The sequence below is a fragment of the Phocoena phocoena genome, chromosome 9 (assembly GCF_963924675.1).
Source record: "Phocoena phocoena chromosome 9, mPhoPho1.1, whole genome shotgun sequence".
Lineage (NCBI taxonomy): Eukaryota > Metazoa > Chordata > Mammalia > Artiodactyla > Phocoenidae > Phocoena > Phocoena phocoena.
Genome location: NC_089227.1, coordinates 65,104,620 through 65,124,560, shown reverse-complemented (window position 1 = coordinate 65,124,560; position 19,941 = coordinate 65,104,620). Strand labels below are relative to the sequence as shown.

Below are 19,941 nucleotides of genomic sequence, written 5' to 3'. Positions count from 1 at the left end.
TTTCACACCAGGATGAAAAGTGGAGCCTTTTCCTGTAATGAGATGGAACAAACAGTAAGCAATGTCGTCAGTGGGATGACTGAGCCAGAACACAAATTCAGTTGCATCCATTAACCGTTTCCTATGGAGGTCCCCAGCAAGTGACAACTGAAGTGTCCCTCGGTTGGTTCTCCAGTCAGTTGGCTTCAAGTCAGCCAACATCTCTTATCTCCTTCCTCCAAACCAGGCTCTTATGTCAGGCACTCAAAGTTAGAGATACTAAGACCCCATTCCTGCCCTAACTCTAAAATTCTTAAAAAGAGGCTCCAGGGCTTCCCTGGTGGCGCAGTGGTTGAGAGTCTGCCTGCCGATGCAGGAGACGCGGGTTCGTGCCCCGGTCCGGGAGGATCCCACATGCTGCAGAGTGGCTTGGCCCGTGAGCCATGGCTGCCGAGCCTGCGCGTCCGGAGCCTGTGCTCCGCAGCGGGAGAGGCCACAGCAGTGAGAGGCCCGCGTGCCGCAAAAAAAAAAAAAAAAAAAAAAAAAAAAAAAAAAGAGGCTCCAGAAGGGTAGGTAACTTGTTCAGTTACACCATTTTAAGTGACTGATCCAGTATTTGAACCTTGTTTAAAAAAAAAGTTTATTTTTTATTCCAAAGCTTCTCCCTTTTCAACTATACCACATTGCATCCTCTTGTCACACTGCAGTATAATTACTTATAATTATTTTCAATTGCAGTTATTAAAATGTATTTCGCTCCACCTAACTTAGCAGGTGATTAGCAGGGACATAAATCAAGGTGTAATAGTGCATTATAAATGTTGAAAATATTCCCATATATTAAACATATTTTATATATTTAAAATAAAAGTGAAATTGGTTTATCTCTGGGTGATTTAAGTGGTGTTTATCTTTTTTACATTGTTGTGTATCTTAAAATTTTTCTGAAATGAGATTGCATTGCATCTATCTTTTTTGAAAAGTTATTTTTAAAATAAAACAAAATATATATGAAAATGCTTTTTAGGCTGTAAAGTGCTAATAAGTATCAGCTACTGAATTCATTGCAATGTAATAAAACCCTCACTGCATGGATTAGGCTAAAAGCACATCCAATCAACCTTGGTAACTGATGTTGATAAATGTCCCAGAAGTAGGTGCTCCCAGAGCAGTAAGACTATGGTTATCAAGATCAAACTGTCTCAGATTTGGTGAGCCCAGCTTTGCCCAGCCTTACCAGAGGGTACAGAACAAACGAGGCCAGAGCCTGCTCAGATGTTGCAGTGTCTAGAAAGGTGGAAATCTCTCCCTCTTTGTTGGCAATCTCTCATTTTATGGGAGGTTTAAAGAAATGCCCAATTGTACTATTCACATCTGTTATCAGCCACTTTCCCTCAAGGATTCCTAGTGGGAATTTGGTTTTAATGACACTGCATGTGAACTTGGGTCCCCAGCTCCTTGAGCAGGTGGATAGCAGTGAGCTTACTTCTGGGCCAGGCACCCTGGAACTTCTTTACTTTGGATGTAATCCTTCTTTTGCCTCCTTGGAAACCAACCTCTGCCAATAAGTGCTACTCCTCCTATCCAAATGAAGCCTAACAATTTCTTCTCAGGCTTACTTATCTTTGACCAACCAACCTCTTGCGTATAGAAGAGTCCCCTCCCTTTGGACAAAGGAGGTTTGGGCTTCCCTAGCAGTTTAGGAGATGAAGGCTGGTGATAGAAACTTCTAGGGGTATTAGCCTAGCAGTTCTGAGCCTTCACACTTATCATACATCAAGGTAGCTTAAGGAATATATTCCTAATTTAATCCAAGGTTCCTTCTAGACACTTATCATATTGGTACATGCTTTCAAGCAGAGTGCTTTATAGCTGGGAGGTAAAATAATATTTTACAATAGTGTATGATTTCAAAGGCACCTTCACTTGCACTTTTATTTCATTTAATCATCACAGCAGCCCTTTGGGAAACTTATTTACTTTGCAGTGAGGAAAACAAGGCTTAGAAAGGATGGGTGGTAAGTCCAGGATTCAAGGGCAAGACTCAATCCCAGGTCTTCTGACTCCAAATGTTGGGCAATTTCCACTGCTTTTCTACAATTAAAAATCTGACCCTAGGTCACGGGCTGAGAATGTGTAGGGTGAGAATGATCTTACTCACAGTGAAGCTGTCCTGCAGAAGGGAAGGAGAGGGGACAGGAAAGGAGCCACTGTCCACTGAGCTCCTCCTCAGTGGTGGCTGTCTTCCATGCACCATCTCCTGTAAATGTCTTCCGTGCACTATCTCCCCATTTACAGGAGATAGTGATCAAAAAGAAATGGAAATAAAGCAAGATTCAATTACTTCCCCGAAGTCACATAGCTTACAAGTGACAAAGGTAAGCTGATAACCAGTCTTTCTGACGCCCAAATACACAATCTTCTTACCACACTTCATATTTCACTACGACTCAGTGCATTTACATGCATGGTTGATTATAAAAAGCATGGCAAAGACAAGTTCTCTGTTTTAGAAAGGTCTGTGTTTTTAAGGACACACATATATCCCCTTTCTTTCCCCCAGCCCTCCAGCACAGCTTTCCATGTGACGTGGCTGATTTCTGCTCCCTTGCAGGGTGTGTGCTGGTGGTGTCTGTGATTGAACAGCTTGCTCAAGTTCACAACTCAACGGTCCAGACCTCAATGGAGAGACTGTGCAGCTACTTGCCTGGTAAATACAGAAAGGCTCACTTGGCTGTGGGTCTGCGTTTTTTTTTCATTCATGAGCCATCACGAGTGAGTTTATACCCTACATGTGCTCACAGAGGAGAATCTGATTGTGTTATTTCTGTGAGTTGATATTCTCATGGATCTCATAGAAATTAAAAGGAAGACACAAAAAAATACTCGAGGCATTTTTTTCCCCCTGACATTCATTTTCTCTCATGGCAGAATGAGATTGTTGTGGACATTTAGGGAATAAAATGTAGAATGGCCGATTGTTGTTTTATGTGTCACATTTATAATGATTTGCCCACCTGGTGACCATGGCCTTAAGTACCGAGAAGGTCAAAATTATGAATAATGAATAATTTTCAATGATTTATGTTAATTTAACCACATACACATTCTCAGATGCAAGCACCTCCTTTCTAACACAGAGCTTTATTTAGGCTGAGGAGACAATGGATCTTAAAACTCCAAATGGGAAAATAATCTGGGGACATTCCATTGATTTGAACTGGATTTCTATAAAATCCTTTACACATCCTGCAAAAGGAGGAAATGATTGGTGGTTTAAACAAATTGTATAGTTTTTTACACTCTCAGCAGAAAAAAAATATTGACGCTATTTCTCTTATAGAATACTGTTAGGTGTACAATCACAATGAGTAAACTTCGAGAGTCAAATTTTCATTCACTTAATGTTAAGGAACAAATTCTTCAAAGATGCCTACATTATTATTTTTAAGTAAGGTAGTTGGACTCATGACAATTTTATATTTGATTTAACAGACATTGTGTCAATGGCATCAAAACATTTTCAGAAAATTTATTGCATGCAGTCTCAATGTATGCTCATAAGCTCATTTTTTTAGAATTCAAAAATAAAGACTGGGAGAGGATAATACACAAATACATGTGTTTGCAATGTCCCAGTTTGACCATTGCTAAGATTTTGACATATTTCCACAGAATTAGAAGGTAACAAATAAACTTGAAACGCCCTTTGGCCTCCCCCACTCCCAGTTACATTTTCCTACCACCTCCCTAGATGGAACCACTCATAGGAACTTGATGGGCATTGGGTTTGGCGAATTTTATACTTTTACATTCACTTGTATGAATCCATAGACTATGTGTAGTATTGTCTGTGGATAATTTTTTAACCTTTTCTTGATAAAAGGAAACAAATAAAAAAAAAACAAAATAAATGTAGAGCTTTATCAGTTATTGAAAGGTGAACACCCTTGTAAACATAGCACAGGTCAGGAAAGAACAGATAGGTAGCTGCTCCAAAAGTCCCATCCACATGCCCCATAAATTCCTCCTCCCCCCTAAAAAAACAACATCCTGAAGATTACTATAATCATTTCCTTGTATTGCTTTATAGCTCTATCACCCAACTGCGTATCTCCAGACACCATAGTCTTGCCCAGTTTTTAAATTTTTGATGCGTCTTTTAAGTCGATTTTAATCTACCAGTTTCCTTTCCATCCCTTCCTTTTCCTTGTAATTTAGCTGTGGAATCTGTCGTGTAGAGTTTCTGCATTTTGCTGATGGCATCCCTGTGGTATGATTGAATATGTTTCTCTGTGCTCTGTATTTCCTGAAAATTGGCAGCTAGATCCAGAGGCTTGATGAGACTCCAGTTTGATTTCTTTGGCAAGGCTGTAAGTGATGGTGTTGTCTTTCAACAGGAGGCCATCATAAGTGGTTTTCTCTTTTTTATTTTTGTGATATTAGCAGCTGTTGATGCTCTATGACTAGGTCTATCAGTTCATTGGAGGTTGCAAAATGGTGCTATTCTAATCTATCAATTATATTTCCTTTAGTAGTTGAAATATATTAGAGACAGTTTCCCTCATCATCATCATAGCTTAGGGATGTTTTTCCCCACAGTTCCTAATGGTACTATTATTCATTCTAAGAAAGGCAGGATAAATGCTTGATTCTTTTGTTTTACTTGCCAGTTTTCAGATAACTCATTGCCTTTACAGTATCATCCCAAAGTAGTCACTTGGTTTTCTTTAAAGTATCATTATGAACTCATGAATTTATACACATTTGATGAGTTTCAGACTACTTCATTTATTATCCCTTTAAAGCTCAAATTCTCTCATCTTTGACCAGTAGGAACTTCAAATTGGCTCCTGGGTCCTTTCCACATAAGTCTAAGTAGTCTTTGTAGCTTCCTCACTAACTAGTGTGACAAGTTGTTCCAGCCTGTCTTGTACATTTCCAACCCCAGGCTTGAAATCAGTCATTTCTTAGAAGCTCTGGTTTCTTTTAGTGGGAAATAGTATTAAGACCATGATCTGGGTGCATAGGAATGTCATTGCTACTCAGTTGGTCATTCTTTCTAGACTTCTTCTGTTGACAATGATAGAAAATATACATATATACATTTACATATATTATTTTAATATAAAATATATGAGTTCATTCTGACACTTCAAATTCAAATTCAGGACTGCAGGATTTTTTTTTCTTAGCTTCTTCTGTATCATATCTGTATCTTCTTCTTTCCACACCCAAAGTCCTAACTCTCAAGGACAGGGGGATTGATAGAATTAAAATATCTCATAATTACTCATTTACCTATCCTTCTTTACACACATGATAGCCTCATTTCTCCATTATTTGAGTATATGGCCATTACATACAATATATACATTCCTTTTCATCTTCATTTAGTTTTAGTTCCATCAGCAACTGTAAGATTGATGTTCACCACCAGCCCTTATGCAGATGTCTCTCTAGTCGAGGTGCTGTCTAAAGTTCATTCCTCGGGAAGGACTCATGGGAACAATATTCCCTGAATTCTTGGACATTCATAACAAGCTGGCTTGTCCTTTATATTAGAAAGTCAGTGTTTTTCCGGATATAAAACTCCTTGGCAGGGACTTCCCTGGCAGTCCAGTGGTTAAGGCTCAGCACTTCCACTGCAGGAGGTTCGGGCTCAATCCCTGGTCGGGGAACTAGGATCCCACATGTCACAGAGTGTGGCCAAAAAAAAACCCCAAAAAAACCTTGGCACAGTTTCTTTCCCTAAGTGTCTTAAATATGTTATTTAAAAGCCTAATGATAATCTAATTTTCTTTTTCTTATAAGTCACTTGCTGTTTTTGCATAGTTCAAAGGATTGTTTTTTCCTTCTATAAAATTTAGTCATCTAACTAGACTATGTCTTGGTGTTGGCTGTTGTATATTGACATTCTCAGGCATGCAGTGTGCTCTTATTCTCTCATTTTGAAACTAATATGTGGTTTCAAATACATTTTTTATAATTTCAGGAAAGTTTTTAGTATTTGGTCAGTTTCCTTGATTTGCTTTTCTTTGTCAGGGATTTCTAATAACCATATTTTAAATCTTCTTTGCCTGTATTCACGATTTTGCCTATCTCTTGAATGAATACTTTTTATCACTTCATTTATTTTCTATCTTGAAAGTTTTCCTCTTTTTCATATTCTATTTCTTTTAAAACGACAGCTATTGTATTCCCTTCCTCTTGTGTTCATTCTAATTTAGATTTCATTACTTTTATAATCTTGTTTTCTTCCCTGAGTTCTTTTATTTCCATACCTGAGTTTTTCCAATTCTGATTTCCGTTGTTCTTTCATGTCTTATACCATTTTATTAATGCTTCTCACTCATTTTAAAATACTGTTATGTTTTAATCCTTTTTTTGGCATGATTTTCTGGCATGCTTTTGCTATCTGTAAGGATGTGATTCTGTTCCTTATTCTTTTTTTTTTTCTTATAATAACTTTGTATGGGAGTTGACCTAGATACATATCTGTTGCTCATTTTTATGTGAAATTAGTTTTCAAAAACTCTTAGAAAGAGAAGTGGCTCAGGGTAGCTTCTCCAAATGCACAGAACTCCTTCTTCCATTGTTTTTGTGTAGCGTTAAAAAGTAAGTAAATAAACACATGGCTGCTTGCATTTTGAAATTTTCTGGTTCTGTCCCTCTGCACACTTTTACCTGGATTTTCTCTTTACTTTGCTTCTATCCAACTCAGTTTTGATTCCAAACCCACTAGTTTCCCCTCAGTGTGGACCCTGTCCTGGAAGGGAGGTCTGGTAGATCAATTTCTAGAATTTGTAAATGTCTGACCACTCAAACCCCTTAGTCCTTATGACCTTGAGTCCTTTGCACTCATCTGCTACTGCAGTGAGCAAAACCCCTCCCAGTTTCAGCTGATTTTAATATAAATCTGGGGATGTTCTTCATTGGCCCACCATACTTTGTCGTCAATACCTGTGGGCTATTTTGGAGATTCTGCTATTCATCCCTTTGCTTCCCTTTACTTTCTCCCACACTGATGTTGATAACCCTTAAGTCTCATGATTGTGAGTGTTTTATCTTTGCCTTAATTGTATTCTGGGGTTCGTGGAGATATCTAGTTTTGTTGTAAGTATTGTCCATGGGGTTTTAGTTTTCCTATCTAGAAGCTCTATTTTTTTTTTTGTAGAGATTCAGTGAAATTCCCAAACTCTGCTGCCTCCACCATCATCTTTCCAGAATCCTCCCTTGTGGGGACTGTAGTTTTACATCAATGTTTCCTGTATATACGACTCTGCAACTTCTGCTTTTCACTCACCATTATGTTTTTGAGATCTATATGTGTCAAGACATATATAGACTTAGGTCAAGCCTCTTAATTACTCTATAGTCCTTCACCATATAAACGTCCCATATTTTATTTATCCATCCCCATTTTTATTGGACGTTCAAAATCTATTATAAACCTTGCTTTATATTTTCACATCTCTGAATTAGAGAAAGAAGAATGTTATTACCATTTTACAAAAAGGAAGAAAAATTAAAAAGTCATAATCGTTATTAAGACTTGTTTTGATTGTTGTCATTTCTGTGTAATAGACCACACTGACAGATATCACCATTTTTACCTTGAGTTTGATTTTCTCTTTTTAAGCAAAGTTGTGTTGTTCAAAGATGAAAGGCTGAGTAAAAAACTTATTTCTCAGATGATCCTGTCCCAATGTACCAGCAAAATACAAAACAACATGAACCAAGATTGCTGGTGTTCAAGGTTCCACCTTGGCTCCTTTTGACTCATAACAGAAAATTTTAGTCTGCTGAGGTAAAATGAGAGGTTGAAAAGTCAGATGCTGGCAAAATAGAGGCTAGCACTTTGCCAAGGGAAGGAAAGTCGGTATTTCAGTGGAGAGTTACCTTTTAATTGGAGGTATTTCAAAGGATTAATAAGGCTATTTGGAGTTATTTTCATTTTATTAATTAATATTCACCTCTAGATAGAAATAAAGTACTCAGTTCGGATTAAAGTCTCTTTCACCTGACAGACATAAGGGCAGGGTTGGCGTTACTGTTTCCATTTTGTGGATAGGAAAGAGTGCACAGAATGGTCACGTGAATTGTATAAGGTGACAAAGATAGTCTGACCCTTAGCTAAAGATTTCTCCTTCTAGAAAACATAATAGGCCTGGTCCACAGTGACTGCCTGCACCCAGTATTGCCTTCTGTCTGGTGAGAATGGGAGAGAGAGGAAGTCAAAATGTGCACAGCAACAAACAGTTATTATTTAAAAAATTATTTTTAAGTAATACTGCTTTTATCTCCAAAGCTAAACAAGTATATAAAATGTAACCTTAGCAGAGAAACCATGCAAGCAACATTCTTGAGAATAATCACTCAGTAAATCATGTGGGCCTTTCTGATGCCTGGGAAGACAATTTTTTCGAATTGTGCAAAGTATTTCTGACCTTCAGTTTCACCGACTGCATTTGCCTCTGGCTCTCACTAGTAAACACCTTGGAAGAATCTCAGAATTGTTAATGGAAAAATGATTAATGGAATCATTCTCACCAGGGGTCAGTAGACTCATATGCCCTCAGATTCTTGCTAGTATTTCAGTTTACTGGGTCACCTGTGCAGAAATCTTATCTCCATGGAGTATGATAGCTAAAAACTCATGTCGTCTTAAAATGAGGAAGGCAGCTCTCCTCACATTCTGTAGGTTCTGAAAATCTACATGCAGCCCAGAACACATAGCTACAAAACTATCTCAGTGGTCAGTTCACCTCACCGTGCTGCAAACTTCTAATGAGTAGTTAGTGTATACCTGCCATACCTGAGGTAGATGAGGCATCAAATAAAATGTCCTAAGTACGTTGAAATGCATACTACAAATAGTTTGGGCTTTTGGGGTAGAAGACTTTAATCTCTTACTGAACCACTGTGCTCTTGGGCAGCCTTACCTTACGTCTCTAAACCTCAAAGTTCCTTCCCATAGAATGAGGGTAAAAATAAGCACCCCCTCAAAAGTTTCTTATGAGAAACGAAGTGATGATAAACATAAAAGTGACTTACAACTTGGGATGTTCTCGATTTTATTTACACCCACATATGTGGATACACCTATTGCTCCTTTTTTAACCTTCCTTTGCCCTTGGGAATGGCCATACTTTTTTTTTTCCCTATGCTGTTCCAAGTCCTTTTGATTCTGTAGAAATTAAATGCTCTTGTACCTTCCTGGTCACGGGCAAGGTTTAACTGTATACATTTTATATGAGATAGGTTACTAGCACTATGTTAGTGCCAGTCTTTTCTTCAGTTGTAGCAGTAACAGGTTACCATCTGATCATGGCTGACTGGGCCCTGTCTGGCTTTTTCTAGAGACTTTGCCTCTTTCTGCTCTGCACCCTTCTGTGTTGATCTAAAGTTTAGCTCTCAGAGGCCCATCTCTTGTCCCACATTAGCCATCTCTGCAGGAGCCTCTCATTCTTAACCATCACAGAATCTGTTTGAGAAAACTGATTGCTCAGATGGCCCTGCACAGAGGGTGAGGAGAACATTGCTGCCACTCACTTCAACTTGAGCAAAATAACGTTCTATAAAAAATACACACACACACATGCAAATACCTCTTATTTTACCAGAAAAAAGAAAAATGTTCTCTGCCTTTCAGGCAGCACTGCAAGTATATCAAAGAACACCCTGGTGTCGATTTTTAAATTGCTCTGCTCTCGGCTAAACTAGTTTTACATTAACGATACTGGAAACTCATTTCCAAAGTGCTTTGCAAGTTCACGTAATTTTGAATGTCAGTTACATAATCCTCCAAGCTTCCAAGACAGTGAAGGGAACTGAACTGAATCCTACTCCTACATTTTTCAGATGAGGAAACTGAAACCCAGAAGGGGAAGCAGCCTGACCAAGGTCAGACGCCAATTAGCTGGTGCTGAAACCCTGGTGTCTGAGACTTGGGACATCAGAGCTTTTTTGACACCCCTAAAGAGGAACACCCAAGGGGTGCTGTTTTTATTTTATAACAGTTGCATTGATATTTAATCCACATGCCATACAATTCACTCATTTGAAGTGTATGATTCAGTGGTTTTGAGTGTATTCACAGAGCTGTGCCTCCACCGACACCATTAATTTTAGAACATTTTCATTATACCAAAAAGGACCTCCATGCCCCTTAGCCGTCACCTCCCAAACACCCATTCTCCCCAGCACTAAGCAACCACTAATCGACTTTATGCCTCTGTGAATTTGCCTATTCTAGGCATTTCATGTAAATGGAATCGTAGAAATACGTTTCTTTCACTTAGCATAATGTATGTAAGTTCATCCATGTTGTAGCATGTATCAGAAAGTCATTACTCTTTATAGTTGAATAATATTTTGTTGTGTGTAGATAGCCCATTCTGTTCATCCACTCAGTAGTTAGTGGCCATTTGGGTTGAGGTATTTCCACTTCTTTGCTATTTTATATAATTCCTCTATGAACATTTATGTATAAGTTTTTGTGTGGGTATATAAATATTGAATTCTTTTGGGCCTAGGAGTCGGCTTATTGGCTCACATAGCAGCTCAATATTTAACCATTTGAGGAACTGTCAGACTGTTTACCAAAGTTGCTGTACCATTTTATACACCCACCAGCAGAATATGAGGATTCTGATTTCTCCACATCCTCAACAATACTTGTTGTTATCCTTCATTTTGTAAAAATAAAAGTAACCACCTCTTTTTTAAATATAAATTTATTTATTTTATTTATTTATTTTTGGCTGCGTTGGGTCTTCATTGCTGCACACGAGTTTTCTCTAGTTGTGGTGAGCGCGGGCTACTCTTCGTTGTTGTGCACGGGCTTCTCATTGCAGCGGCTTCTCTTGTTGCAGAGCACGGGCTCTAGGCACGCGGGCTTCAGTAGTTGTGGCTCACGGGCTTAGTTGCTCCACGGCATGTGGGATCTTCCCAGACCAGAGCTTGAACCCGTGTCCCCTGCATTGGCAGGTGGATTCTCAACACTGCGCCCCCAGGGAAACCCTTATCTGTCATTTGTATTCTCACATATCATCGTGGGTATCAAGTGGTATCTCACTGTAGTTTTTATTTACATTTCCTTTAACAGCTGATGTGTTTCATGTGCTTATTGGCTGTTTGTATAATTTCTTTGGAGAATATCTATTCAGATGATTTTTGAAAACGTTTGGTACAATTCACCAGTGAAGCTATCTGGTCCTGGGCTTTTCTTTATGGGACATTTTTGATTACTAATTTAATCTCTTGTTGTATGTCTATTAAGATTGTATATTTATTCTTGAGTCCGTTTTGGTAGTTTGCCTTTCATTTGCTGCCATGCAGATGTCATAGTATTTCCTTATCATTCTTTTTATTTCTGTAAGGTCAATAGTAATGTAAGATTAGTTTTAAGTCCCTACTTCAAAAGCATAATGTGTTTGAAGTCTCATGCTTTATTGCAAAAAAAAGTCCCATGAAACTATCTATTTTAATATAAAAGTAATATTTACATTATTTACCGTTGAGTAAAATTGAAGTACCAGAGAGTTTTCCCATATTTATCCTGAATAGTGCCTATTCTCCAAGCAACTGGTAGCCCAGTTTGAGGTAAATATGACAAGAAAAATTTTTCTCAGGGAGGGTTTCCCATCTGTCCCCAGGACAGTCCGTCCATCCTAACCATGCAAAAGCCCTCCATAGAATTACCAGGTTTCCATAGTCGGCTGACAAACTGGAGAAACAGGACCAGAGATTTAACAGGTTTCCTTGTCCAAACAGACCAATCCATAAAGCCTTCCTGTATTTTCATAACAGGGGAAGCAGGAAGGAGGTTGTCTAGGCCATGGGTTTTCATGTGTGTGTGTGTGTGTGTGTGTGTGTGTGTGTGTGTGTGTGTGTGTTCTCTGGTGTAGATGGCAATGCAGGGACACCTGTGACAATTAGTATCCTTTTATGTCTGGAATACCAACAGCAACAATTAAATAGCCAAAGTAAAGTCTTTTTTCCCCAAATGAACATCAGAGGAGAATATTTTTAACAAAGCAATATTTCAGATTATTTACTTTAAAGCAAGTCCTGTTTCTGTCGTCATCAACAAATGAGATCCTTTCCAACATTCAGACATTCCCTGCTGTACAAAAGAAAATGAGACTCCAGAATTTAACTGTATTTTTATCAAAAATTAGTGGTCTTTAACATCTACAGTAAACAAAGTGCCGTTTACATAAACCTGAGATGGAAATGATATTTTCATGCGTATACTAACTGTAACATTTCTCCCAAACCTTTACAATTAATCGCTTGAATTAATAATAAATTAAGCACTTAGCTTCAGTTCCTAGTAAAGATCATTCTTAACTCGTGTGTTAAATTCATCATAATGAAAAATAATTTATTTCCCCTGATTTTTCTTAGAAAAACTGTTCTTGAAGACCACCTGCTACTTAGTGGTAGGCATATTTGGACCAGACATCATAAAACTGTGAGTATGCCAGCACATTAATCTGATTTGGTTGCTGGGACATGATGGGGGGGAAGCAGGAAAACTGGGAGGTAGCTGGCTCCATTTCCAGTTGGATGTACTTTTTGTAAAAGGGCGTAATATCTCTCCAGTTCTTGTTAATAGTGGAAAATTCAAACCTGACTCAGATCCTTTGTGATCCTAGGCAAAGGCTCCCTTTGAATTACAGTGTGGTAACCTGGCTCAGTTTCTCTCCAAGAGGATTTCAGAAGGAATTTCACCAATAATGCCAACAAGGGACAAGATCCTAGTGGCGGGACATGGGAATTTGACCCTTTCTCCCGCGCTTGCCCTACACTCCTTCCTGGGTTCTCGGGCCACGTGCTTCTCAGGTTCTTTCCTTCTCTCCTCCCACCTGCTGCTTTCCCGGCCTTCTCTCCAGCCCCACCCCTCCAGGTCCTGTATGTGCGCCATTATCATTACCTGTCTGCTTCCTTTCTTTCTTTTCTCTTTTTTGAGCTCAGAGCAGTGGATCAGATAAATCATATTCCTGTTCATGGCATTTTCTCATCAAGGATTCATACATGGCTTTCTTGTATTTCTTATTTAGTTATTTACCTAGTTACTTTGAATACTGTAATTAGCTTCCAAATTACCACCCAAGGCAAATTCTAGGTCCTTGACAATAACTTACCCTGACCACACGGTCCTTCTCTTCATTCTCAAGCTTTTCTCCACCCGAGTAATAAATCCCATGTTTATCTTTCTCTTGTTTCCTTTTTCTATAGTCTTTATATATATGTATTAATATGATAAATTATAATCATAAAAATAATATATGCTAATACAATAAATAATTATTTATTTTATATATTCCTTTAAAGCGTATTTTTAAATTCTGGTTATTTCTTTACTTTATGAAGAGGGTATCACATTGTTCATAATCTTTGGGGACTTACCACTTAAATTTGTATGTCTAAGATTCATCCATAGATTTGTGTCACTGCTGTAGTTCATGCACTCTGACTGCACACAATATTCCATTGTGTCTCTACAAGAGTCTATTTCTTCACTCTCCCATTGACGGGTGTTTGGGTTGTTTTCTGGTTTTGCACTGTCCACGTGACACTTGTGAACAGTGCTACTGTGAACATTCTTGCATAGTTCCTATTTTATATGCCTCATATAAATATAGAGAAGCTAACCCCACAGAAGGGTAGCCTGCAGTTACAGAATTCTAAAGACAAAAGGAACTTAAAATGATACAGACCCGAGGGATGATCAGTGTTCCATCGTGCTGTGCGCCTGCCTCTATTTATATTGCCCTCCCTTTACTGTGGTCAGTGATTTTTCCTGGGCCCTGGACTGGGAGTTTTTGGAAGGCAGGGACCCCTTCTTCTTAGCTCATATCTCTATTACTGCCACTGCCTCCTAATAGGACCCCAACCCTGCAGGATTGCCCATTGCCTTGCAAGTCCATAATCCACATCCTAGCTGGCTAGATAGCTTTTTAATGCAAAACTAATTATGGCAATCTCCAACATAAAATTTTCACACCCTTTGCAGGATTCCTTAGCCCCCTACACAAAGCTCTTTATGAACTGACCCCCGAGGACATTTTCAGACTCATCCCCGGCTGCTCCACAGCACACCATGCTCCAAACCACTTGTAATTCTCCCCACACATCAGAAGGTTTTTGCCTCAGGACCTTTGCATGAGCTGTTCACTCAGCTTGGCACATCCAAAACCTGTACCCCCAAAATATCTTACTTCTTTGAACCTCAGCTCTAGGGTCATTTCCTCTGGAAGCTTTCCTGACCCTCCCTAGGCTAAGATAGATACCCCCAACACACACACACAGACACACACACTCTTCCTGTCCTGTGCAAACCCCTAGCACTTGTGAACAGCACTTATCATGTCTGTTTGTGCTTTAAGTCTCCATTCACTTTTTTGAGTTGATAACTAGATTGAAAGACTTCTGAGAACTAAGACTACACTTATTCATCTTAAGCAAAATACTGAATATGTGGAAGGAAGGAAGGAAGGAAGGAAGGAAGGGAGGGAGGGAGGAAGGGGAAGCAGGGGGCTTTGTATCTCCAGGGCTTGGTGCAATACTTGAGCATAGAAAGCCTTTAGTAAACATTTGTTAAATTGATTAATTCTTTATAAAAATTAAAGTATCACTACAGATGAACTAAAGAAAAGAAAACAATTTAGCCTATTCAATGAATCTGTTTACACACCTAGTCTGAGCCAGGTGCTCTGGGGGAAACACCAGCTTGGCCAGAGAGGTTTTCCTGGGCCTAGATCAGGGAACCAGAGAAGTTAAGTGGAAAACAGTCACAGAAAAAATGGGTCTGGCAAGCCACTGAAAGAGGCTGAATAGGTGGTGGGGAGGGGAAGAAAGTTTTTCCTTTGAGAGTCATAAGTGACTAATTCTCCTTAGTATGGGGGAGGCCACGTTGAAGAAAGGTAGATATAATAAATGATCCCCCTTTGTGGTTCCGTCCACTGTTAGTTTTGTTTGTGCGTAATTTTCCAGGACCCATATTAGTTGTTTGCTGATAGCAATTTCTCTTCCTATGGCGGCCTCTTCTTACAGCTTATTTTAATCAATCACATGCAGTCCTGGGCTGATGTAGACCCTGAACATGACAACCTTATGATTTAGTTTTACCTGAATTTCAGGCTTCCAATACTAAGTGTTTCCTAACCCAGAGGGCATCCCTCCTCATTATTTCATAGGTCCATTCTCAATGATTCATGGACTAATTATTCAGCAGTTACATTTCCTACCCACAGGCGAACCACAGGATGTCGTTAGGAAGTGTGGGACACCTGAGTACTCGGGCATTCATCAGCCCAAGAACCTGGGTCAGGCAGGGCGGGGCTACTTCCGGGAGCAACCAAGCCTAGCCAGTGACCACGTGCTCGGTCTTCCTTGTCTTGACTTCTGTTGTGCCAGAGGTTGCCATAGCAAACCTGATGCTGGTCTTCTGTTCATCTCACCTTGCTTCATGGTATCTATTTATGCTCTCAATCATAAAATCTTATATTCCATACTTCGGGAATATAAGATTTCAGAAATCAGGAGAGGCCTAAACTACTAACATGTTTAGAAGAAAAATGCAAAACAGGGTTTAAAACAATTTTGGTACAACTTAAAGGTAACTAACGTATATTTAAATAGCAAAAATATGAAGTACAATACTACAACTGAGCCATTGACAAGGTAATGACAAGATTTATAGAAATGATTAAATTCCTAGTACACTCCAAAGTGTGTGGTCCAGAAGTGAGATAAAAGTGTTAAGTCGTATGAGGAAGATCTTCTTTCAATGTTGTGAGTGTATCTCTGTGGTTATATATTAATGTATAAATTTTCCTTTGAAAGTGATGTCAAAGGTCTAAATCTGAGAGCTTCCTTGTGTGAAAGGCTCTGTCCTTGCTCCCTGCCATAAGCTATCACTCTACCTGTCTGTTCAAACTTAACCCTGACCGTGCTCCCTTCTTTTGATTTATGATGATGACAGTCATCAGCATTGACTTCCTTCTACCATGATCCTAATTAAACTTGTTAGTTAGCTCTGCCGAATGTGTTGAAGCTTCCTCCCCACATGACTCACTCCTGTACAACTCTATTACCTGTAAAGGTAGTAAAGGATGTCAATTGAAATGTGACCATTTTGGTCTTATTTGCAACTCCAGGAAACAGAAGGCAATGTTGGATGGGAATAGTTATTAAGGGTTTGGAGATTTCCTGAGGATTTCACAAATTGTGTATAGCCCAAGCCTTCTGTCCCAAGGTTGGTTAAGAGCGCACATGCTACTTTGACACTTCTTTGCATCTTGCACATTTCATGGTCTTACACTTGTCTGGATGTCTGAGGCTCAGCACTTTCTATTCTTGTGCAAAGGGGTGCTTCTCAATTCCAGTCTTTTGATGATAAAGCTCTGATCTTAGAGGGTTGGGGAGGGAAACCACATACCCACTTCCCCTCTTCTATTTTTCAGTTCAGAGAACACAAGTCTCACTCGCTGAATGAGGGGCCACCATCCCCACTCCCATATTCAAGTTCACTTACTTGAAATTTTGCTCTGTTTGCAGGGGAAAGAGAATAGATCTTGGACACCATATGATGAGTTAGTTCTGGTGGTTCTGAATTGCCACAGATGGGATATTGGCCTTAGGTTGAAAAATAAAAAAGATTAAGCAGAGCCCTATTTATTACCGTCCTGAGTCCACAAAATACCAGATCTCCCCAAAGACAGCAGTCATCAATTAAATAAATGAACCATTAAGTTGAGAACAGATGTGTGAAACCAGCCACCCTCTCCTGATTTACGGACCCTTGGTAGACGTTACTTTGGTAATGGACCTTGTGTGTCACAAACTGCTTGTTCCACAGCTTAGTCACCTTTACGTTACCTTCCCCTCCACCTCCTATGAAGGAACCCTGGGGCCAAGCAGATGACTCATGATGAGCTCGCTTTCCTGTCTTAACTCAGATGCCCACAAAAAGCTGAAAAGCCATCTAGCCAGTCACATTGTTAGTCTCATTCAGCTGGAATGAAATTTGAAAGCCATGATCCCAGCCTCTGTTTTCACATACTAGTGACCATCGAAATATTTTCTTTTTTTAATTGAAGTATAGTTGACTTACAATATTGTCTTAGTTTCAGGGGCACAGCAAAGTGATTTGGTTATATATATATTCTTTTTTATTATTTTCCATTATAGTTTATTACAAGATATTGAATATATTTCCCTATGCTACACAGTAAAACCTTGTTGTTTGTCTGTTTTATATATGGTAGTGTGTATCTGTTAATCCCATATTCCTAATTTGTCCCTCCCCCTTCCCCTTTGGTAACCGTAAGTTTCTTTTCTATGTCTGTGAGTCTATTTCTGTTATGTATATAAGTCCATTTGTACTATTTTTTAGATTCCACATATAAGTGGTATCATATAACATTTGTCTTTCTGTCTCTGACTTACTTCACTTAGTATGATAATCTCTAGGTCCATCCACGTTGCAGCAAATGGCATTATTTCATTCTTTTTTATGGCATTGTTTAATTCTTTTTTATTCCGTTGTGTGTGTGTGTGTGTGTGTGTGTGTGTGTGTGTATACACGCACACACACATATCACATCTTCTTCATCCATTCACCTGTTGATAGACACTTAGGTTACTTCCATGTCTTGGCTATTCTAAATAGTGCTGCTATGAACATTGGAGTGCGTGTGTCTTTTCAAATTCGAGTTTTCATCTTTTCCTGATAGATGCCCAGGAATGGGATTCCTGGATCACATCAAAATATTTAAAGATCTCTGAGATGGACTCTCTTTCCCCGATAGGCTTTTCATTAATATTGGGGCAGTTCTTTCTGCAAGAAGGTTCATGATATAAATTAAGACTCAAGGCCCCTGCTTGCACTTTTTGCTTGACAGTCCAAAGTTAAGATTATTAGAGCTTTTAAAGATGTTTCAATGTTCAGCAACTATTAAAAGTGCTACTTATGCACACTAAGTGAAACCAGGATGCGTTTCTGTTTTATTTTGTTTTGTTTGCACCTTGCTTTTGTTTTACGTCTCTAAATCTCGTTTTTTATTCTGCATGTCCAGGTAGAAAACTCCCTTGGAGGAGTGGACAACCCAATGGAGGGTCGCTAGAATGGTTATTGGAGAAATAAAGCAGAAACAGGAGTGAAGCCAGGGAGCAGATCCAATGACTTACATCCAGGCCCTGGTCACAGGGCCAAGCATTGCCAGGCTCACCAGTGCTTCTCAAGGGCTGGCCCATGCGTGGGCTGTGACTGCATTCAGTCGAAAAAAACAAAAAGACAGAAACAACTTAGCTTTGCTTGTGAAGTAGAAGGAACCCCATCCTACAGACTAGCTTTCCAAATGCTCTGTCCTCATGGCAGGAAATGACATTACAGTCCCCAGTCACTATAGCTCCTGCTATTCTTGGAACAGCCCAGAATGAAGTCAGACTTTTTAATACCAATTCCAAATTTCCCTGAGAGAGAATCTGATTGGTCCTAATCAAATTGCAGTCTAATGAGGACCAATCAACTGGCGGGAGATATGAAGTATATACACAGTTGCCAGGAACCCACCCCTACAAGTGAAGGGGGACAGTTAAGTCATCTTGTGAGTTGAGAAGAAACCCCTCAAAATAGCTTCTAGAATCTATAACTGTCCTTCCGAGATTAGTCTCTAGATATTACCAACGTATGTTTCTGGAGTCTTTGTTTTTGTTGTTTTGATTTGAGTTTGAGTCAGTAGTTTACTTGGAAAAGTTACTAAAAGTCCACACGTGACTTGTTCCTTCATTTGAAGCAGCACATTATACTCATTCTTCTTGGTTTAAGAGTGTTGGGGGTGGCATGCAGAAAATGAATATGGAAGGTTTGTTTTAACCCCTTCAAACCCAGACATAAACCAAAATGTTTGAAGAGCACTATCCTTACACCATACTCAGGGGAAAAAGTCAAAGATAAATATATTTGCTTTAAAAGGAAAAGAGGTGATTTGGATTACATCTAAGAAAATAATTTTAGGTGTTTAAGGCTATATCAAAGATTTTTTGCTATAAGGCTCAGCAAACATTAAAATGTTGTTCTGGGACTTCCCTGGTGGTGCAGCGGTTGAGAGTCTGCCTGCCAATGCGGGGGACACGGGTTCGAGCCCTGGTCTGGGAGGGTCCCACATGCCTCCGGGCAACTGAGCCCGTGAGCCACAACTACTGAGCCTGAGCTCTAGAGCCCATGAGCCACAACTGCTGAGCCCATGTGCCACACCTACTGAAGCCCACGCACCTAGAGCTCGTGCTCCGCAACAAGAGAAGCCACAGCAATGAGAAGCCCACACACCACAACGAAGAGTAGCCCCCAATCGTCTCAACTAGAGAAAGCCCGCACGCAGCAACAAAGAGCCAACACAGCCAAAAATAAATTAATTAAATAAATTAATTAAAAAAAATAATGTTGTTCCCATGAAATTACACCTCTGTCCATTTTTCCTTTCTCAATTTTATTTGCGGCTTCTCCTGAAAAGCGTCACAGTGCCCGTGTGAGAGGCCGGCTCACAGCTCAGTGCTGTGAGTCGTCTCTCCCCACCCCCAGGACCTTATTCTAAAAGTAGGAGAAAGCAAGTGGCAGGAAATCGTTATGATCCAGCAGCTGCGTGGAACTGGACTCAAAGGCCATACTAGAATTCATTCTGGGAGTTGACCTTCTTTTGAAATAGCTTTTGTTTCCTAATGCCTGAGAGCTTTTAAATATCCTTTGTTTTGCCCTATTTCCCTCTAGGCTCAGAGCGGATGTAAATGCTGATGTGGTGTGTCACGCCCTGGAGTTTTGTAAACAGGACCCTGGCCAACCCTTGTGTCACCTCTATCCCCTTCCCAAGGTGAGTGCTTTTTCATTCTGAATGTCAGATTATGGTGATATGCAAGCCCTTTGGAAATCTGGTAAGGGGAGGTTCAGCT

At 39.6% G+C, this 19,941-nt stretch overlaps 1 protein-coding gene across 2 annotated transcripts in view; it reads left to right on the top strand.

The window, feature by feature from the left end:
- The window catches only part of AOAH (acyloxyacyl hydrolase), a 170,150-nt gene that overhangs the window by 8,532 nt on the left and 141,677 nt on the right, over positions 1-19,941 (top strand). Inside the window, exons 2-4 of one of the 2 annotated variants that reach the window (XM_065883665.1) lie at positions 2,594-2,689; positions 12,394-12,460; positions 19,763-19,862. In XM_065883665.1, coding sequence (XP_065739737.1) covers positions 2,594-2,689; positions 12,394-12,460; positions 19,763-19,862 — 263 coding nt within the window. The remainder of the gene's footprint in view (positions 1-2,593; positions 2,690-12,393; positions 12,461-19,762; positions 19,863-19,941) is intronic. The other variant, XM_065883666.1, reaches the window with a different exon arrangement.